Source organism: Thalia democratica, chromosome 3 (assembly GCF_965202585.1).
Source record: "Thalia democratica chromosome 3, ktThaDemo2.hap1.1, whole genome shotgun sequence".
NCBI lineage: Eukaryota > Metazoa > Chordata > Thaliacea > Salpida > Salpidae > Thalia > Thalia democratica.
The window spans coordinates 51,947,085-51,970,930 of NC_139167.1; the positions used below are offsets into that span (position 1 = coordinate 51,947,085).

Here is a 23,846-nt window from a genome sequence, read left to right on the forward strand (position 1 = left end):
TTTTTTTACTATTTTTAAGCTTTAATTTAAACTAAAAATGTTCAAGAAAACTTGTACTTTCAAAAACCTGGTAGAAAATCAGATGACATAGAAAAATCTTTGGTAACCCTGAGTTAAGGTGTTTAATCTTGATTAATATTTGTTTAAAAAGTTTTTTTATGGTTTTGGTTTTCATTATTAAAACAAAAAAGATTTTGTAATTAAATCAGGCTATTTTAAGGGCATATGGGGGAGGGGGAGTAAATAAAAATTTTATCTAATTTGTTTTTATTTTCTAAAGTTTTAACTAAGCTACAAGTGCTTTTTACAGAATTAAAAAATTAAAAATGTTTTTTTTTGTATAGGTGGTCAAAGTCCAAGACTACAAAAGTTTCCTTATGGGAGGGGCAAGCTAAAAATGCAAAAAAAAAACTGTTTCGCTAAAAAATCTATATCCTCTCACTTTTTAAAGAAAATTACCTCAAACTTTTAGGAAATTTTTCTTGCAATATTTAGAAAATTGTGTTTGAACTAAATTTTAAAAAGTAATAACTTTATAAAAAAACTAACAAAAAATGTTTGTTTTTTGTTTTTTAGTCATAAATTTATATCATTTAAATTTTTTAAATTTTGTTTACATAAAATTTTCTAAAAATTGCAAAGAACATTTCCTGAAAGTTTGAGGTAATCATCTCAAAAAGCGTAGGAGGAGATAGATTTTTTGTGATATCTAGTTATTTGCAGTTTTAGTTATTTGCTCCTCCCAAAATTAACTTATTGTAGTCTCCTACATTGACAGGCTATATCTCAAAAAATATTTTGAGTAAAACAAATCCCTAATAAGCAACTTGTAGATAAGTAAAACTCAATAATATAAAACTAAATTGTGAAAAGGTGATTTATCCAACTTATCTTTAATGTAATTCAGACAAGTTTTTGATCACTCATGCTAGCTTAATTTGCCTTGAAGTGTAAGAATCCTGTTTTTGTAATCACTTTTTAATTTCAGTACAATCTATTTAAGTGTAATTATTATATCACACCAAAAATGTTTTCTCAAGAGTTTTTTTATTTAAGCTTTTGATATTAAATTTAAATAATATGAAATTACTTTCATTAAATTTGTCATATTTTCATATTGAATTTTAAATAAAATAACTCCAGTGTTTGATCTTGTAGTGTGGCTATTTAAAAACAATATTAACTGTTTTGAAGTTGTTACACTTTCGTCTACTTGGTTTAAACTTAGATGTTGGAATGCTATGCTTCATAGATATATTTTTTTTGTTTAACGTGATAAATATTTAAAAAGATGAAATATACAAAACTAGTATTTTATAATATTTAAAAAAGATAGCAGGCCATTAAACTTGGAATACTGGAAAAACCTGGAATTTGACAATTTAGGCTTAAAAAACCTAAAACTTGAGAAAAAAAGCCTGAAAATACATTTGAATAATGAAACAAAATTACTTTTAAAACCTTGAAAAATCAGGAATTTTAAACAATTTTACATGCACAGTAGTAAAATTTTGATTTGACACAAAAAATATATCATACCGATATAAAAAATTTTGTCATCATCAAAAATGTTTTACTAAAAAACACATTTAAAGTAGCTTTACAAAATCTTTTCAATGTTGTTATACTATTTAACACAGTTCTTTACCTCAAATTTAGCTCTAAACTAAAAATAGACATTAAAAAGGTGTATTTTCAAAAACCTGGAAGAATTCAGAAAACCTAAAAGAAATTTCTCAAAAACCAATAGCCACCCTGTAACATCAAAGTTAAAGATTGATATATTTTTTATCCTAATTGTTTTTTCAGAGTTTAGTTATGTCCAACCAAAGTTTTGTAATATGTTTTTTATGTGGGTTTCCAATTAATAGCTTTTCTCAGCGTATATTGGAATGTTACAGCTGTTCACTGCAAGTACATTATCAGTGTGCAGTAAAAATGAATTTAATTTTTCAAAATGTTAACACATATAGAGGTGTTAGGAGGGTTTGCAATAAATGCTATTTTTCTCGAGGTTAGAATTGTTTCAATTTTTTAGATAATTTTTGTCTCCTAAACTCACTTGTTTATTTTTTGTATTGAGTAAGTTCTATAAGTATTTAAGGTGGTTTTATTATTGAAGTATCGATAATGTGGTTAGTTTTAGTTTATAAAGAACTATTGAAATTAGTTTCACTATCTTCTGAATCAGCACCTTTTGTTAACAGCTAAAATTTTTTTTTTGCAAAGTTAGTTTTAACTTAAGGAAATGAATATTAAAAGTTAAAATAATAATTAATTTTAAATTTGTAAAATAAATGACAAAAATGATATTAAGCAAAAAAAAAACTTTTTTTTTATATTTATTCAAGTAAAAGCTAAAGAAATTTATATGTTCAAGAGACAATGTTAGTATTTAATAAAAAAGTATGGTTTAAATCACCAAAGTTTACAACAAAAGTTTTTATGCTGAGATGAAAGAGTTTGTTTAAAGCAAAAAAAAAAGTTTTTTTTAACATTGAATGTACAAATAAAGTTTGGTCTTATTTTGATTTATTTAAAAATAGCTAGTAAACACTTTCTAATGCTTGAGTTACCAGTTTTAGATTTTTCAAAATGAGGACTAAGAATTTCTTATCTTGGCTACTATACAAAATTCATTACCATTTGAGTTTTTTCGAGTTGCTGTATATAAAAACTTGTATGCCAAAATTATGTAAACAACAACTGTGTAAAACTCACACCTGTGTAAATTACCATAGTTTTTGTATGTTGGTTTAAGTTAATATTTAGTTTGTAATTTAATGATACACTTTATTGTAAATTATTTACCTTTTATTTTGTACTTGTAATGTATTTAGGTTTTTAGTATTTAAAATAAGTTGAATTTGTGTAAAATTTAAAAAACTTTGTTAAAATCTTTATATTTGACTTAAACAAGTTGTACATAAAACGTTATATCAAAATATTAACGATTAAGAGTTACTATCTTTGACATCTTACTTCTTTAAAATTTAGTAACAAATATTGATGTTTAAAAAGTGTTTATCAAAAAATATTTCTTACTTTTACTGCTTCCTTTAATTGAGATATGCAAAATAGTGTTTGCTTTCATTTGTTCTAGTATAGGGTATTAAAAATAAAATATTGTTTCTATAAATCATATTTTTAAAGTTTAATAATCAATATTATCATTTGTAAAAAGTCATAAAGATACTCAGGTATAAACTTTTATGTTTTAAGTCTAACACAGTTTGTATTAAAGAAACATATATGTAAATTAATGTTAGCCCAAATTCTACATGCCTAGAAAGACGAGAAAACAAGATAGCTAATGAAAGTAATAATGCTTGAAAATTAAACTGATTTTTATAGTTTTACAATTAATTTTGTCTTGATTTGAATTGCATGGAGATTAAATATATTTATATCGAATTAATTACTATAGTCAATATTTGCAAGTCATTTTTCATAACTTATGAAAATTATTGTTTTTAGTTCAAGATAACTGTAATTAATTTACTAAAAATCATTATGAACCTTGTTTATATGATAGGTTTATTTATAAGTTTTTGACAGTAAAAATTAAAATCTGTTAAACTTTTAACAAATTTACTATTTAATTTTTGGAACATAATTAAAAGCAATCAGTGAAAATAAAATTAAGTTCAGTTAAATTGAATTGAGAAAATTTGATTTTAAATAAAAAGTTCAGATCACAACATAATTTTTTGTCCAATATTTTTAACGATTTCTTACTAATTTGCTTTTGTTTGCACAATTGAAATAAGTTAAATTTTATTAAAAATTATTCTAGTAATTAATTCTTAACTCCCATCTAAGGCTTATCTTTTATTGACTTCATATCTAGTATCTTAAAACTGTTATAGTTTTGTTATCTCTCTTTTTAAGTTTGGTTGTTTTAATTTTTTTATTTCTTTTCTTCTTCTTCTGTATTTATCTTTAAGGCAGTTTATATTTTAATGATTTATATCTAAGTAAACTTGAATAATTTTTGATTTAAAGTTGGCAGAAACCTAAAAACTTTTATATATATATATATATTTAAAAGACTTATATGTGTTGCCACATACGCTCAGGATAACTCAGGGTATTTTGATTTTTAAACTGAGGCTGACTCAGGATAGTTTAGTTTTTTGTGAAAAACTCAAACAAGTTTTAAGCTTTTGTAATAATGTCAGGACAATTTCTTCATGTGTTAATTTTTTTTTCAGGATTTGAATAAACTCAAGGTGACTCAAGTCAGCTTTTTGACTCAAAGAGTGGCAACCTTAAATATCAATTAAAATTAATAGTAACATGTTTGCTTTAAGTACAATAGTTCTACATGCTTCTGTTAAAGTTTTGTACATATTTAATAAATACTTGAAAGTAAATATCATTTTAAAATATGTTTTTAAGAATAAAAATACTGTTTTTTTTCATTAATAATTCAAAACTTTAGTAAAATTAAGTTTATAAGAAAACAAACAAAATTTTATATTCACAAACTCTGCTACTACAATGTTAAAAATAAATCTTTCAAGTTGTAAAAGCTAATTACTATTAAGTTTAAATTGAGCAAAGTTTAGTTTATTTTGAATTTGAATAGTTATATAAGGCTTACTTCAAGCAACAGAAAACAATTTAGGTTAAGAGTTAGCTTTAGGAAAGTTTAGTAACCTTTATATTTTTATTCATTTTGAAACTTCTTATAGCTAATATCAATAAAATAAATAAGAAATGGTATCTAAATGTTTTGGAAATACTCAAATTGCTGCCTTTCTAAGGTCAGATCGAAAAAGAAGATTAAAACAAGTTGTTGATCAAACTTCAAGTAATTAACCTTAAGCATAGTAACAATGTGGTGTGTATTAGATCTAGTGCTTTAAATGCTTCATCACATTTTCTTTTAACTGGTTTCTTTATATAATGAACATATTTTACATTTCTTAAAGCTAGAGCTTTAGAACTACGTTTTTTTTCTAATTTTAATCTCTGTCAACAGTTATATAATCATTTCATAAAAAGTTAATAAAATAGTAGACACTTATAGAATAGTTTAGTTTGTCATTTGTAAAATAACTCAGAAGACTTTTAACTATTTATTATTTTTATGAACTAGTTTCTGCCATCAGAAGTTTTTATATTGTTAACATTTTGTTTGTGCTGAATTTGAAATAGTTATTAAACTATTAACTTGAAAAGTTTGTTCTGCTTTGCACTTGACAAATAAAACTAACAAAAAGTATGTATTAAGCGTAGCAAGTTTGTCTTTTTACTTTTTTATTTATGATTTTCTATACACTACTAATAAAATTTGTTTAGTAGTATCTAATAAGTTTTAAAGCAGCTTAGTTACTAACTACTTGTTAATGATTTAAATAAAACTTTTGTTGTTTGTACTTTCTCGAGCTTTGCACTTAAGAAAGGTTTAAAAAAGTTATTTAGTTGAACTTTTTTTTCTCACAACTTAAACTACTTCGTTTTAACTAAATTTTGATAAAAAAAAAGATTAAGACAAATCTGATAAAAGATTTCAATATTTTCTAACATTTTCTTTTTTTGAAAGAAAGAAGTTATTCTCAAAATGGACCTTCCTCGAGTAGGTGAGTCTGAAAAATAAACATAAAACATTTATAATTAGTTTTTTTTATTAAAGCTCCGTCTGCTTCTTTACTTTTAGTGTATGTTTAAGAATTTTTTTATATAAGTTATAAATATTTAATTGATTATGCAAATTTCTAACTTAAAGTTAAAAAATAATAATAGCAGTTGTTTTTTTTGTATGTCACTTTAAAAGTTTTAATTACTAATATCCACATTTAAATACATTTTATAAAGGTTAGAAGCACTTATAAAGTATTTTCAATTATTACTTCATTTGGTTTTTTTTTTTTTAGTTTTTAATAAACTATTTATTTTTTTAATCTATGAATAAATAAAAGGTATAAAAGTAGTTAAAATTTAAAGTTAAGAATGGATCCAAATCTAAAAATTTACAAAAACATATATAAAACAATTAATAATAAGTAATTAGATAATTAATGAAATAAGCTAAACATATAACTTTGTTAAATAGTTTTTATGTTAAATAAATTTACAATTCTTTAAATTAGATTGGCAGGGTTGCCAAAAAAACGTTAAATCTGGAAAACCTGAAATTTGACAATTCTGGAATTAAGAAATTTTGATAAAAAACCTGGAAAGACCTGTAGTTTTTAATAATTTTAACATACTAAGTAGTAAAATTTCGATTTTAATCAAAAATTCTATCATATAGATAAAAAAAATTGTCATCATAACATTTTTTTTAAACAAAAAAGACATTTAAAGCAGATTTTGAATGTTTTTACACTATTTAACACAGTTAATTACCTTAAACTTAACTTTAAACTAAAAATGGACCCAAAAAAGTGTACTTTTAAAAACCTGAAAAAAATTTGCCCTAAACATTTGGCAACCCTTGATTGGTATATTTTGTATTTTTGAAGTGCAGTGTCTTACTACATAGAATAATAACTCATGATAATAACTAAATTTTGTATTTTTTTGTAGTTTCACAATAATTTAGAAGTTGACTCGTTATTCTTTTTCGTACTTAACAACTTAAACTAAATCTTCAATGATTTTTTTATAAGGGTTCAATATGTGTCTCACCAACTAATTAAATAACAATTAGTTTGAATACTTTCTTCAAATAGCAATGAATTTCACTAAGTACATAATAATATCTATATATTAGAAGCAATTTCAACAACAACAACAACCCACCAAAGGGGTTGATACACAGAAGCATGCAGAATTATCAAAGAAATGGAAGAAAGGTGAAACAGTGCCACAAACTCACCGTCTTCTGTTACAATATACTATCTGATGTAAGTTAATGTCTCACTTTACTTAGAAGTTACTGTTTTTGTTTTAAAATAAATAAGTTAGTCTGTTTTAAGTATAATAATTTGACATAAATAATTTTGTACATGACTTCAATGGATGCAATAGTGAAAGTGTTTTGCATAACAGGTTCTGATGAAGGCTAACAGCAGGTTGTACACGAAATTGAAACGAGAAAACTTGCATTGGGTGAATAGATGGAATGGTATTGCTGATGAAATTAATCAATTCGATTCCAAAGTCAGTATTATAAAAAAAATTCAACGTATAGTTAATAAGTATTAGCTTTAGTTTTTTTTTGACAATATTTTCTGGTTAAAATTAATATGCATAATGCGTTATTTTTTTTATCCAAGTTCTATGAAAAATATGAATATAGAAACGATATTTATTAAACTTTAATGGTTTAACTCTTTGAAGTATTTTAACAATGCTTTGAGTTATTTTTTACTGCAAGAAATTTTCAATCTAGTTTAAGGTTAATTCAATTATTTGAAGTATTAAAATTGTTATTTATATAAGGGCATAGGGGGGGGGGGAGGTAAACAGCCTTTTTTGGTTTTTCATCTTAATTTATATAGTTTTTACTAAGCTACAAGATGCTTTTTACAGATTTAAAAAATTCAAAATATTTTTTGAGATATAGCCGGTCAAAGTTGGAGGCAACAATAGGTTCCTTATGGGAGGCGCAAACTAAAACGGCAAATAACTAGAAATCACTAAAAATCTATCTCCTCCTACGTTTTTTGAGATAACTACCTCAAACTTTCAGGATATGTTCCTTGATATATTTAGAAAATTCTGTCGGAAGGAATTTTGAAAAAAATATAAAATAAAAATTTTATATAAAAAATAAACAAAAAAAACAGTTTTTTTTTTTGTTTTTTTTATATAAAATTTTTATTTTTAAATTTTTTTAAATTCTGTTCCGACAGAATTTTCTAAATATATCAAGGAACATTTCCTGAAAATTTGAGGTAGTTATCTCAAAAAATGTAGGAGAAGATAGATTTTTAGTAAAATAGTCTATTTTTGCCGTTTTAGTTTGCGCCTCCCATAAGGAACCTATTGTTGGCTCCGACTTTGACCGGCTATATCTCAAAAAATACTTTGAATTTTCAAAATCTGTAAAAAGCATCTTGTAGCTTAGTAAAAACTATATAAAATAAAATTAAAAACCAAAAAAGGGTGTTTACCCCCCCTATGCCCATAATATTTTTGGCCAAATATGATAAAGGTACTTATTTTAATAAATGTTATTTACTACGATAAAAACCTTCTTCTTTTAATTCTTATCATTTTCTACTTATTTAAATTCAAAAATTTGTTTTATAAAGTTTTTTACGAAAACAACATGATGAGTAGCCACAATAAAGTATTGTATATATAAATCATTTTATTAACTTTTAATGGCAAGTTATTCATTTTACTTATTAGTGCATATACTTCCATTCGATATATATTTTTTGAAAAATGCATTTAAAAATTTCATAATTTTATCTAACATCAGTACGCAAGGAAAGCTATTTGTATATATTTATAAAGCTCTTTCTGTATTAAAATGGCATAGTTTGTTCAGGGTTCATACGCGTCAAGTTAAATCAGTTTTTATTTGGAGAAGTTTGCATAATTTTAGTTTATATAAAAAGTTTTAAATAAAAAATCTAGTTTTTCTAGCCTTAAATAAAGTAAAATTTAGGCAATATATACAAAATTTCAGTTTTTATCATTTCAAATGCTTAAAAACTTATAAATTTAAAAAAAATAGTTTGAGTAACTGTTTTTTAGTAGACTATTAAATTTTGAATTTTTTTTTCTAGTAAAATTTATTTTTTGTAAGCAACATGTCAGTATTTGTCAGTAAAAATGATTTGAAATTTCTGAATTTCTAAAATAGGTTTTATAGTTTTTTAATTATGTATTATTTTATATTAATAAGTTCCTTACCAGTAATGCACTTTTCAACTGACACATTTAACAATTTTTTGCAAATTAGTATATTTATCAGTGAGAGGGGAGTACAATAAAGTGATTTTATCAGTGTTGCTGATATTAAAGTTATTTATATAAACTAAGAAAAGGTGCGCTAGCAATCAAAAAGTAAAATGACAAATATGTTTGTAGTATATGAATTAAAACTTAACTTTTGAAAACTAAAGATTTTATGATAATCCTGGTACCAAGTATAACAAATTTAATTTTATCTTATGTTGTTTTTCCTTATCCAAAAAAAAACCTATTCTAGTATATAAGAACTAGCTTATGTTTTCAATTCAAAGCTTACATTGCAAAATTGTTTAGTTTTCAAAACATTAATCTACTCTTTCATTAAAAATTTAAAGAAAACATTTATCAAAGGTAACTTGGTAAGATATTTTAAATTTAACTAGTAAATTTTAACTGTTGTTAACAGTTACTTTTTATTTATCTATCACTCGACATTTCTCTAAAACTTGATGATGTATATTTTGTAAAGTTTCCACACAATACCTTTTAAGCTGCATCCCACAATTGAACACTACGTAAAAACAAAACTAATTTTCACCAAAACGTAATACTTATATACACGCTATTTATCCAGTAAACAATAATTCATGTTTTATTTCCTACCATTGAATTACAGGTGATCTGCCTGCAGGAAGTCGAGTTGAGCGAGGTCGAGAAGGGAAACATCGGCAGCTTTATGCAGCAGCAGGGGTACGAGTTCAGGTACAAGCAAAGAACACCCTCAACTTTCAACAAGACCGACGGGGTTCTTACTTGCGTGAAGAAAGACCAATGCCAGATCGTCGATCATCAGGGCGTTGAGTATTACAGGTGTGCTGAGATTTATTGTTGATTTATTTTTTAGGCTTTCTGAAACTCATTTTTCACAATCGCCTACTTGACATTAGTTTAGTAAATGATAGATGACCTTTATAATATATCGAACCTTAACTAGTTATTTACCCTTAAACCTTTTGGCCCCTAATAGCCAAAATCGCTCACTTTTGAAAGCTATGTTCTAAGTCGTCTGTATTACATAAAACTGGTCTCTTGAGTTTGTATCAACCTTTTAATAATATATGTATTTCAATTGAAGTATGTTGTTTAATGTGTAAGTATGGAGTTAAGTTCTTCTTTTTAAAAATAAGTTACTGGTAAGTGCTAGCATTCTATTTTAATATGTTATACCAGCCTTTCTGAAATCGGTTTTATAGTCGCCCACTTGGAAGAAATTTAATAGAAAATATAAAACCCTCTTTGTTATAAACTGTGCCTTTACTGATTAATTACCCTTAAATTAATTAGAAATGTAAAAGTCCTTTTAAACATTACTACACTTCAATTAAAACTTTGTTGTTTAATAATAGATATGTATGGAGTTTACTTTTTCTTTTTTGACATAACTTTAAAACAGAGAAACATCGACTGAAGACTACAACTCTAGTAAAGTAAACAAGCCTAACGTAGCACTTCTTTGTCTGGTCAGAATGAAAAGCACAAACAAATTTGTTTGTGTTTGCAACACACATTTACTATTCAGTCCTAATAGAGGTTAGTTTCACTTGCAAAAAATTAATATAAAATCAATTATTTTATATATCAACTAAAACTTAGTTACAGTTTAAAGACTTTTTATTTATTACAAAAAAAATCAAAAACCCGTCAGATATTAAATACGTTATATTTCAAAGAACTGTGATATTAAACAACCTTTTCACAGGGTTGCCCAAAAGCATAGAAATACCTGGAGTTTGACAATTTAGGCAAAAAAAAAAGAAATTTTAAACAGAAATCACTAAAAAGCTTAAACTTAAAATAATTTTTAAATGTAAAATAACAAAACTTGAACTAGATACGAAAGATCTATCATATACAATATTTTTTGTTTTTTTTTGTTATAGAAAATTTTATATAAGAACAAATCATTACAAAGACCTTAAATGGTATTTTGTATAAGAAATAGACTAAAAAACTTGTACTTTCAAAAATCTGAAAGAAACTAAGAATACCTGGAAAAAATTTAAAAAATTTTAGCAACCCTGCTTTTACTCTAAGAGATCTTCAGTAATAATAAAAAAAAAATTTAAAGAAATTAATATATATAAATGAGTAATTTTATAAAATTTATTAACTGTAATACATTTATAAATAAAACTATATATTATTATTTTATTATTAATATTGTTTTTTGAATAAAATTCAGGGGACATCAAGTTAGTGCAAATTTGCACGTTGCTAGCTGAAATCAACAAGTTCGTTTCAAGGCATTCAGACAAGAATCCTTCCGTCATAATGTGCGGCGATTTCAACAGCACCCCCGATTCGCTTCTCTACAAGTTCATCACTCAAGCTAAACTCAACTTAAAAAGTTTGTCTTTTATATTTACTCTAATGTATAAGTTTTTATAATAAATGTACAAAAAAAAAAGCATGAAACACGAGATGATAACTAATTTACACGCAGATAAGTTACGGAAAGATATTTCCGGTCAGCAAAGTCATAATAGAAGTATTCTGGATTTTCCTTCGCTACCTCAAATACTTAATATCTCGCCTCAGTGTACTTTTGTTAAACGTAGTAAGTTTTTTTATTAAAATTTGTTGATATAAATCAATTGAAACCTTTATTTTTTTACTTTTTTTATTTATTTACCTTTTGTTTATGTGTTTATGTTTAACTAACTTTAGTTATATTTAATATTAAAATTAATTTTGTACAAAGTTAAAAAAAAATTACGTGAAAATCACCAGAAAACTTGTCGGAATCCTGGTCTGATTTCGACGGGTTGTTGAGTCACAGTGTGGGAAACATGCAAGCGAGCTGCCCTCCCGACAAAAACCACGCCACCACCACCCAGGACAACATGATACAATGCGACCACATGTTCCACACCTCCTCCAAAAATGGTTTGAAGTTATATACCTTTTGTAATAAAAATATCTAGTTCATATAGTTTACTTAATGGTCGATAGTTTATTTCATACTTGTTCCAAAAAAAGTTTGAATTAAAACTTTTTAATATTTAAAAATTAATTTTCAACAGTTCATATTCTTTAAAAATGTTTTAGGGGCCTTAACTCAAAAAGTAAAACATGTTTGAAAAAGATTTTTTATGTAGGTCTGATTAATACCTAAGAATCTTTTTTTTGAAAATGTTTTATTAATTTTGAGATATGGCTAAAATAATTTATAAAATATAAAACTTTTCAATAAGTTAATAAGATTAACTTAAAAAAAATTTTTAGTTTTTATTTTACTACCATAATCTTGATCTAATCTATAATTGCTTTGTCCTTTGCAAGTTCGTGTCATTTACACTTAATGGTTCATAACTTGTTTAATACTTGCTCCAAAAATGTTTTGAAATAATACTTTTTTACTTTTAAAAGTTAATGTAACTTCACTTAATGGTTGATAATTTATTCCATAGTTGATCCAAGCTTGGTTTGAAAAGAATTTTTATTAATAAAGGGTAGCCACACACTCAGGTTAACTCAGGATAGTTTTCTTTTTTCACAAAAAACGTAGGATAGTTTTAAGATTTAAAAAACAAGGTGACCAAAAAACCAGGACTAACCTTGAGCTAAATAATTAAGGCTAAAAAAACTAGAAAAGATTTTATTTTTAAAACAAAAATCTGTAAAAACCTTGAATTTTAAATAATTTTATATGTTAAGTAAGAAAATTTCGATATGACATAAAAAATATATCATATAGATTAAATAAATTTGTTATCATCAATTTTTTTTATTAAAAAACACATTTAAATAAAATTAACCGTTTAAATTCTAAATATTGTTATACTAATTAACCTTAAACTTAATTTTAAACTAAATATAAACCCAAAAACGTGTACTTCAAAAACCTAGAAGAAATTTCTCAAAAATCAGTGGATACACTCATGCATAAAATCTCAGGATCTCAGGACAGATTTTGTTGGTCTTATTTGAATACTTAGTTGTTTTACATAACTAATTTTGTTTAAAACTTTTATTTTTAAATGATTACTTAATTTTTTTTTAGACTCTAAGAAATAACAAAGTGTTTGTGTTAGTAGCACTAAAACTTTTTTTAAGGATCATAAAAACTCTAAATATTTCAAGGTCATTCAAGACAGTTTTTTTGATCCTGTTTATATTTAAAATATCATATAATGGTCAGGTGACGGGTTGCAGTTGTTGAGAAATTTGCGGATACCTTACAACTACGAAATGAGGCGAGCCGGGCAGATACCGAACGACTTTCACCCGAGCGACCACTTGCCTCTATTTGCCGAGTACAAAGTCAATTAGTGCTAAATTTGTGATAGTTTTGAATGTTTTTGTGTGTTTTAAGGCAAAACTATGAAAGTTTAGGGGTGATAAACCTATAAAATGTTATTTACCTCAATGCTATGGTGTTAATAAGAAAGAATATAGAAAATAAAACTATGCAGATAAGTTTTAATACCTTTTAGTAAAATAAAGTTCTATGAGATATTTATTGTTTTTGTGCTGGTTCAACAATTCGAACTACTAAAATAAATTGATTCTTCTTTTATAGAAAATTTTTCATAAGTCGAATTTGATTGATTTAATGTTTTAGGTTACCTTTTGTAGTTTATTTATTACACAAACTTTATTTTCAATTAAATTTTTAAATAAAATATAAATTTTTTTGTCAACACATTTACTACCAAATTCAATCATTGAAAGCATTAACGCTTTTTTATTTTATATTTTTTTTCTTTCAAAATTTTAAACTTTGTTTTAAAATTTGGATATATCAAAGAAAATAATTTTTTAAATTTTTTTATTACTTTTAAAAAAAGGTTGTCTATGATGTTTTTCTTATTAGTTAATATAATAGTTTAAGATATATTATATAAATCGATTTAAATGAAAACAATGTTTATAAAAATTCTGTGTAGACAAGATTATTAAAAAAATATTGTATTTAATTAAAATTACTAATCTAGTTTCTGATCTAGTTTTATCAATTTAATGTAAAATATACTACAGTTATTAGATATTTATATTTTTTGATTGTATTAGTAATATCGCGTAGCTTTCTTTATAAGTGGATATATAAGAAATCACCAAAAAAGTAGAGATAAAACAAAAACTGCGTTTTATACATACCTATCTTTTAGTTTCATAAAAATTTTGTGCACTGCTGTTTAATACAAGTTATTTCTGTTATATATCGTATATAACAAAATAAATTAAAGCTAAATTGTGCTTTTTCACTGATACCATAATAATCTATCAAGATGTTTAATACAATATGCAACTAAAAGCTTTAATTCGGATTTTTATACTTCTACTAACTTGAAAAACTCATGATAATTTTATTAACATCCTTTCAAAATATTTTTTTAACTTTTAAAACTTTTTGAGTAAGATACGAAGCATTGCAAACAAAATCCAGACTATAGCATTACAAGTTGTTAACATTTAGTGTAAAGAGAAGCTAACTGTTACATAAAAAAAATTACTTTTTTCAAAAAACTTTTTCATTAATAGTTAAAAATCTAGTTTAATTTTAAGTCTAAGTTAGCTTTGTCAATAGGTTTCTTTTTTTTTGCTTTAATTAATAAGTATTCATCTTACATTAGACTTATAAATTTTCATAAGTTGAAAAATTACTTACATTTAAAATGTGCTTACAAAGAGATTAAACATTTTATTAAGTTTTTTTTTTAACAAAAGCTAAGCTACGTAATTTAAATATTTATATCTAAAGATAAAAGTTTTTTTCAGTTAAGCAATAATAAAATGTTTATAGGTGTATCACTTAACAAAAATAAAACAGATTGACTTTATTTTCCGAAAGAACAAAACTAAAATTACAGCTACTCTATATAAATTGAATACATGAGTTGATTCCTACCTGTTTTGATTTGGTTGAAAGTTCAACTCAATAAGTAAAAACTTAGATAAAACAGGTTTTTATAATTTTACATTATAGTTTAAGATCATTAAGTAATAAACTTATAAATCTACATACTATATTAAACTAAAAAAGCGTTGAGATAAAATCCTAGTAGTTACTAATATTTTACTTAAGAGCCTGTTTATGAATTTTTTAACAAAAAACGTTATTTATATGGAAACGTCGCGACTGTAGTTTGCCGAACCTTGTCTTACCTCTTTAAAGTACAGGTTATATTAACTATCAGATATTTGTTTTAATATTCTGAAATAGTACAAAAGCTTTTTTGGTTATTGAGTTAAAGTATGTATTTCTAAATTTTAATTGAAGGGGACTTATTGTAACAACTTTCTAAGATCAGTATAATAACACAACTTATATTTAATAAGTTTATGTCACAATGTATAATGAAACCAGAGGAAAAACTTGAGTCAAACTTCGTTGTCTTTGCTATTAACAACTTAATTTTGTTGACATATTAAGGCTGCAACTTTTCAGCTTATGTTAAATATTGTTTACTTAAATCGGAACAAAGTCAGATTTTGTGTTATAATACTATACACTGAGCAGTGAACAGTATACATAACTAAAACTGTTTGTCAATAAATCTTCCTATAAACAACAGAATTTCAACATCTCCAAACAGTAATTTAGAAATAGTAGTTACTCTATTTATAAAAATTATAATAGTATAAAAACTAGTATTACAGTAGACTACCGCTTAAGTACGCACTTTTTTTGGTACGCACCCCGCCTTAAGTACGCACTTATCCAGAAAGACAAAAAAAATCTAAATTTTTTATATTTTTTTATAAACTTTTTATATATTTATATCAAATTTAGATAAACTTTTAAACTAGGGTGAGTAACTCTGAGTAGTCTAAGTGGCCTGAGATTGTGACATTCCTGTTATTAAATGTTAATAAACTAAATACTTATGTAGTGGTTGCAGAAAAGTGAAAAGAATGATGATATTTGAGCTGTAATGCTATAAAATAAATAAATCTAGATGACAATGTTAAAAAAAACCTACAAATACAACATAGTTAAGTCATAATTTAATATAAATGTACACACATTGATGTTTTGAAAATGTTTGGTAAACAGAATGTAGTTTGGTACTTTCCCTCTAACAAAACAAAATATGAAAAATATGGCTTAATATTTTTTTTTATATCATTGACTGACATTGACTTTCTATATTAAATTTATGTATTAATTATGTAGAAACTTTTATAGAAAAAATAAATCATTTCAAAATCTATTAACAAATTTTGCAGATTAGAATTATGTATTAAATGTTATTAAAATAAAAAGACTTGTTTATTTGGTTTAATTATTTGGTGGCTAGTTGTAACAAAGATAAAAAAAACAACTAAATTTCATATTATACTATGTCGCCAAAAAGTACGCACTACCCGTGCTAAGTACGCACTTTTTGGTCGGGTTCAATTTGCGTACTTAAGCGGTAGTCTACTGTACTTACCCTTTGATAAACAATGTATGTTACACTAGATAAAACGGTTATATTACTTAAAATGAGAAAAATAATTGAAAGATGTGTTAATCAATAATAAATCTGTCCTAGAAAAGACGTTAAAAGGTATCCGTGGTGTGCGACTCGATAACCGAAAGGGTTTTTTCATGCACCAGGTCCTAGGACCAAATACTTTGAGCGCTTTTTTTGTCGTTCTATAAACTATACTACTAGTTATACAGGGTAAAAAACGAAACCACATTTATTTTTAATAGAGTGGTTAAGTTTTAGCTTTTAATGATACTTATTTTACTATAAAAGAAAAAAAATTATAGGGTCAACAAAAATAGTATTTAAATTGATATGTTGGGAGCAGAAAGTTTATTTTCACTAGATTAGCATTTTTTTTTAGAAAAACATCAGAACTCACTTTCCTCTCTACAACGATAAACGTTTTCTGAAGGTCAAGCCAATGAGTTTGAGCTCATCATGTGTTATTCCACCTGCCCTATCATTAAAATAATCAAGCGAAATTTACCTTTTAATTAAAAAAAAACTAAATCTACCTATAAACAAAAAAAAACAGAACTTTTGTCTTTTACAAACCAAAACGAAAATAAAAACTAATCCTAATTCTTTATTGAAAAAACCCCTGGTAACACGTCGTTTGTCAAACACTCACAAAGTTAATATCTCAACATTAAAATCCACGTAGTGTGAAAAAATCCTGAAGCTTAAATCCATAAGCAAGTGCTGCCGACGTTCTGAATAAAACGACAATAGCAACAATCCAATTATGATATCTCAGCCACATAAGTAATTCTACAATTAGGTGTTAAAAATTCAAGTAGAAAATACTATTAAGCAGTATAAATTATAAACAAACAAATACAAAACAACAAACTTTTAAAAGCATAAAATATTGTTGCTACCAATAAGTTAATACAAATTTTGATCTATAATTAAAAACTTGACAAACTATTTCTCTTATAACAAAGTTTTATTAACTAAATTAAAAAATCCAACAAAAATATTCCTATATTTAATAAAAATAAGATAAACAAAATAAAATATTCAAAAGAGAAACAAATAAACAATTAGTCTAGTTTATACTCAATAGCATAATATTATAAGACATTAAAATAATATGCTCCGATATATGATTAAATTCACGCCAGTTTTACTTCTTATTTCAAGTTAACAAAAAAAATTTATAATAGCTTATAAATTCATCTTTTTTTTATGTTCTGGGACACTAGACCTAAACCTTGGACCCAAACACCTAAAGGAATTTAGGCCAAGTCTTGTTCTAGATCTTTTTGTTATGAAGTTTAATATTTTAGAAAAGCTTATATGGTGTGAGTTAAGAACTAGAAAGAGTAAAAATGTTATGCTCAACATCAAGTCCAGTCATACTATTCCGCATTAGTTTACTAACTTGTAATTTAAACACATCATTTAATTTCAGCAGACCAGTTTTCACAAACAGTTGGTTTGTTGGGGTCAAAACAGGCACACGGCAAACATAGCTCACTATCCTTTTTTGCATACTAACAATTTGTTTCAAACAACATTCAGCAGCACCACCCAAAGCAGATAAAGTGTTGTATATGCGGATAAAACAAACTATAATACACCATTTTAAGTGTACCCACATCCAAATAGTATCCCAATTTTTACAACACAAAACAACTTCGAGACAGCTTTGATTTGAGAGATCTTAAGTGAGCCCTCCAATTCAATTTTTCATCCAAAACCACACCTAAATATTTAATACTTGGACTCTGCTCAATATTAAATACATTTATATCTACTTTAAAATCACATATTTTAGACGTATTGTTAAAAAGCAAGAATTTAATTTTTAAATAGGTAATAAAAAGTTTATTAGCACGCAATCACACATCAACTTTTCTCAACTCTTCATTAATAATACTGTTCACAAAAGCAGGATCACTATGTTGGTAGCTTAAGCGACATCATCAACAAACAATCTCATATTAATCTCAATAGAAGAAAAAATATCATTTGTATACACAAGAAACAACAAAGGACCAAAACAAGAACCTTGCGGTATTCCAACATTAACAATTTCACGGTCAGACACAACATTATTTATAACAGTTGGTTGGCTTATATTATTTAAATTTCTTTGTAGTAAATTTAACATAGATCCTTTAACATTATAACCTTTTAATTTCGACAGAGTATTTTATTAAAATAACTAAAAGACTGTACACAATTACCAATTCACTAATAAAATATGTTGAGTACTTTATACTTTAAAGGTGGCAATTAAAGTTCTCAACTTAAATTAAAAAAAAGGAGATTGATCAATAATAAATTTTAAATTTTATTAAACAAAACAATGTTTCACTGGTTTGAAGACTATTCTATTTGAAAAAGATTTTAAACAACTGAAGATTTCGTCTTCAAACGAGTGAAACAATGTTTTGTTTAACAAAATTTCAAAAATGTTATTGAATAAAATAATGGAGTTAAATGGAGTATAATTAAGTCTGTGAAAAATAACATGAATAATGTTGATATGCGTACTTATAAAAACCTAGAAATACTCTATATTACACTATCAGATAAAGAACATCTTCAAATAAAACAAACGAACTTATCACAAAATGTCAAAAATATTTAAATGATTTTTTTCAAGTTAACATAGTACTATTATACTAGGTTTGAGTATATGAATACTATTGCAATTATCCTAATATTCATAACAATACTTCTGCGTTTAATGTTTTTTTATCAGTGGTATTTTGTTTTTTTTTCTCAAAACTGATTTTGACAATAGTTACATGATTAGTTCAATATCTTAATTTTAACCCTTTTAGTTAATAATTTAAGTATTTTATTCTAATAATGAAACAATTTTATACTTCAGTTTGATATATTGCTAAAGGTGACTTTAAAAAAACAGTTTGTATTCAACACCTACTATTTTTTTTAACTTTGAAAGACTACCTTAATATTTACTTATTTAAATAGTTTTAATGATTCATATTAGTTTAATTAATTTTTAGTATATCTTAAATTACCATTGAAAATAGCTGTCTGAATTATGTAAAATAATAAAACTGAGTAAAAAATCTTTTGTTTGATAAAAAAAAATGTCAATTCTTATAGAAATATTTTATTTCAATGACTATTGAAAACGAATTTTTATTAAACGTAAGAATTCTTACTCTGTGTTTATATATTATAGAATAGAGACAGTTATTTTCTGTTCAAAATATAGATTTGATCGTTTTCTAACAAAAGATCTTAGTGAAACAAGTTCACTGCAATAAAAATAAAAACAAATTATACAGTAATCCTCCTTTATTATACCAACATATGTTTCTGTGTGTTAACGAATCAACACACTTCAACTGGGTTTTTAATGGAAAGAATAACAGTTATTTTCAATAGTTTTTCATCCATTTTTTTTATTTATAATGAAATCTAGTCAAATGTTCTACAAAAATTATTTAAAAACGAAATTCAATATGACGTTGGTTTTGTATTTTTGATAAAAAATAAAAAATAAAACAATTACATTTAATTTTTAGTAGTCACAAATCAAGTGATGAAGATAAAAATACTTCCAGCATTACTTTTGTGTCTATTGGGCTTAATAAGCACAAAATTGATCCTAAGCATAGTAAAGAAGAACAAGGTAAACAACACAGAAGAAAAAAAAGTGACAATAGAAAAAAGAGTAACAAATTTTTTGGAAGGGTTCATCGAAAAACCTGAAAAAACTAATGATGAGTTCTTAGATACAATTAAAAAATGGATCGTTCCTGAAGTAAAAATTGAAAAGAAAACAATCTACGATCAAGTTAAAGTTATCTACTTGCAAAAACGATCAAAGATTGTAGGAGAATGTGTACTAACTTCAGTAATCATAGCACTGTTAGAACACTACTTAGCTAGTACAGCAGGAAAATATTTGTGAGTTAATATTTTATTAAATTTCCTTTTTTTAAACTATAAAATAAACACCAAAACTAGCAATAAAGAAACATCAAATTAAAATAACTTGAATTGCTATGTTTAAACTTACTTTTTATTGAATTTTTAACGACAAAAAATATATATTTTTTGAAAAAAATTAGCGTTGTTTCTTGAAAAAAAAATACAGCAAAAGTTTTTTAATCTTTATTTTAATTTCAGACTATTTAATATATTTAAAAAACATGAAATACCTTAGTAGATGAAGATAAATTATAAAATATCTCAAGTATCATGTTAAAGTAGCTTTTTTACTAAATATTAATTTTGATTCAAAAACTTTGCTAAGTTTGCATAAAGAGAACTGAAAAATTTAAAAAAATAAAATCTAATTAATTTCAAGTCTCATTATTTCTATTACGTCCTTAAAAAAAAGTTCAGCAACTGTAAAGTGATAAATACATTGGTATAAGACATTCAACTTTACAATAATGAATTCAAAATTTAAATAAAGTCTCATTAAGAAAAAAATAATTAAACAACTTTATCGAACTTTTCGAATTAAGTTTTATTTTTAACAGGTTTTTTGCTTTGTTAGTCACACTACAAAATATATTCCAATATTTTGCAATTAGTTTAAAAAAAACTTATCTGCTGGCAGCAAAACATTTATCAAATATCATAACTACAATTTGTTCCTCTCCTGTCTATTTTCTCAACAACGCTCTTTTTATTCTCGTAAGTTTTGTTATATCACTTTTAATTGAATCTATGTTCAAAAATATACCTAGAAATGTTTGTACATGATATTTACTTTAAATTTTACTCTGATAAAAAAATACGGCATTGAAGTAGCGTTAAAATATCTTCATTATTAAAACTGTTTAAACTTATCAAACATAAATTGTTTGAGTGTATTAGTTTATTACCTAATTCTTACTACTTTATATTTGCATCAGGCTGATGCTTTGGTCAAAGCTGCCAGAAGCGTTAGAAGAAAAGTTGCTGCTTTTTTACTTGAGAAATTTTTCACTGAAGAAACTGAAGAGCAGCCGAGAGCTCCAGCGGAAAATAATAACGAATCTATTGAAGGTTAGTTTGTTAGCTTTCAAATATTAACAAGTTTTTGTTGATAAGAAATTTGTAGCACATTATTGTTTTATCAGAATATTTTACATTAAAAATCATACTTTTAAACATTTAACAGTTTTGAATTAGAGTTTAAACTAGTTTGTTGAAGCTTATTAAATTTAAAAAAATAACATTTTAATCTATATAGTTGCACTAAGATCACAAATATTTTCGAATGTGCATTTGGTAAAAAAAATGTTGCTTATAGTTTCTGTTCGCAATTTTTTTTTTAACTAAAAAACTGAAATAAAATAAAAAATTGTAAAAATTCACTACTGCATCTCTAATTCTTATCTTTAGTAGTAAAAACTTAAATATCATAAACTTGAATTATCGTTTTTTTATAGAAGCAGAATCAACAGAATCCACGATAGTTTCTGTAAATCAAATCCCTCACTTTACACTCCATGGTAAATATTAGTCGTATTTTTTTTTAATGTGCTATATGTATAAATTGATCAGTATCTTCAATCCGCTGTTTTATTGTATGAAATTTATAATAAGTTGGTAACCTTATTGTTATTTAAATTACACAGACCTTTGCTTGAGTGACAGTTATATGATGGCTCCGGAGGAAGAGAGTAGCGATGAAGATAGTGAGAGTTGCAACGGTGAAGGAGAAAACTCTGATGACGACGATGATGAAGGTGATGAGTTAAAAAGTGTCATTGAATGTAGTGATAGTAGAGAAAAAACCAGTGAGAGTCTAAGCTTTGATGAAAGAACCTCCGTTAAGCTAGATGATTGCAATGAAAACGATACAAGTGAGATGGAAAGTTTCAATTTAAATTTTCTTTTTCAAATACAAGGTGAGAAAGACACTGTGAGCACATGTTTAGATGAACGCGAGAGTTCGATAAAAACAACATCATTTATCGAGAGTTCATCTTATTTATTTGAGATAAGAGTTGATGAAACAGGCAGTGATAGCGAGAGTGACTGTGGTAATGAGAATGAATGTGAAAATGAGAGTTATTGTGACAATGAGAGTGATTGTGATAGCGAGAGTGATTGTGACAGTGATAGTGATTGTGATAATGAGACTGAATGTGATAGCGAGAGTGATTGTGAGAGTGATTGTGAGAGTGACTGTGAGAGTGACTGTGACAGTGATTGTGAGAGTGACTGTGAGAGTGATTGTGACAGTGATTGTGACAGTGATTGTGAGAGTGATTGTGAGAGTGACTGTGAGAGTGATTGTGACAGTGTGAGCGGTAGCGATAAATTTGTCTCGTACCGTTATACCGACGAGCATAACGTGTGTATGCTTTCAGAAAGCAATAAAGCAACTTTTGAAAAAAGGAATGCAATGTGGACAACGAAAAAGCGTGAGAGTGTGGTTGATAGTGATGATGAGTGGTGAGTTGTGGGAGGATTTTTATATTTAAATAAAAAGCTCGAATATTTGAAAACAATAACTTAAATGAGCAGAACTAAAACAAACAGTCAATAAACTAAAATCGAAATACACAGTGTTTTTTGTTATATCTTCGTATACTTTAAAATTAAATGTGGATTTAGCTCAAATGTATTTAGTTGGGTCACCTTCCATTTTAGTTTGGACTTTTAACTAAAAATATTGTGTTCAAAGTTCAAATTTATATTTTTAAATGTTTACTTAGAAAAACTCTATTACTTACTAAGTATTAATGAAAATATTTTACTTTTGATGAAACTAAACAAAAATCAAAAGGAAAACACTCAAAGTACTAATAAAAGCGCAGTAAAATCAAAAACAAAGAACAGTGCTGTTTACTTCTGAAATCTCAAGATTAAATACAAAATTTAGAATAGTGAAAAATCCATTAACAAAACTAAAACATTAAACAAACGAAATGTCCAGGTAAATTAATATTTTTCATAATTAAGTTTAAAAACTTCTAGAAGGAATAATTTAAGAATACATTTATTACGAAAATTACAAAAAGCAAAGTACAAATAAATATAAGTAGATGTTTCAAAAAATAACATTTTAGTTTTTAAATACATCAGACTATTATTTAGATTAAATTACAATTTTATTGTGCTTTAAACTTAATATTACAGACTAATAGCTAATGTTAAAACATCTTACTTTAGGTATTAAAACAACCATTTACTAAACTTAAATTTAGGAGGTACACAACATAACACAAATTATTTTTAGTTTTAAAACATTTATTTTTATAGTTAATTATATTTAAAAACTTCAACAAAATATGGTTACATTTTTTAATAGAATTTTATTTTTCTTTATAACATTATTGGATTTGAATATATTGAATTTACCCATTTCGTAAAGAAAAATTGGTTATGATTTTTTGGGGTAGCTGTCAAATTTGCACGAGCGTACAAAATTACACGAGTGCACAGAATTGCACGAAGACACTTTTGCACGAGGGATAAAATTGCACGAAAATAAATTAAACAAAGATATTTTTGCACGAGTTAAATTGTTTTTAAAAACTTTTAATTCATTTGTTCTATTTTTTTTTCACTATCACTGTTACCCCTAACCCTTACCCTCGGTCGATA

General features: G+C 25.4%; 1 protein-coding gene across 1 annotated transcript; it reads left to right on the forward strand.

Moving 5' to 3' along the window:
- The first annotated feature begins 4,695 nt into the window (after positions 1-4,695).
- On the forward strand, positions 4,696-13,152 carry LOC145832383 (RNA 2',3'-cyclic phosphatase ANGEL2-like). Its single transcript, XM_082939703.1, has 10 exons — positions 4,696-4,816; positions 5,552-5,588; positions 6,725-6,857; positions 7,003-7,113; positions 9,497-9,690; positions 10,274-10,410; positions 11,063-11,227; positions 11,324-11,437; positions 11,611-11,766; positions 13,022-13,152. Exons 1-10 carry the CDS (start codon positions 4,723-4,725, stop codon positions 13,150-13,152), a joined length of 1,272 nt encoding a protein of 423 aa, XP_082795829.1. The 5' UTR covers positions 4,696-4,722.
- Positions 13,153-23,846: the final 10,694 nt, after the last annotated feature.

What these genes read in the sequence shown, in the direction of transcription:
- LOC145832383 (XM_082939703.1), top strand. Translation starts at nt 4,723, where the DNA reads ATGGTATCTAAATGTTTTGGAAATACTCAAATTGCTGCCTTTCTAAGG. An exon ending in GTTACAATATACTATCTGAT is followed by an intron (nt 6,858 to 7,002) that starts GTAAGTTAATGT and finishes TTTGCATAACAG; the next exon opens with GTTCTGATGAAGGCTAACAG. An exon ending in CAGGGCGTTGAGTATTACAG is followed by an intron (nt 9,691 to 10,273) that starts GTGTGCTGAGAT and finishes ACTTTAAAACAG; the next exon opens with AGAAACATCGACTGAAGACT.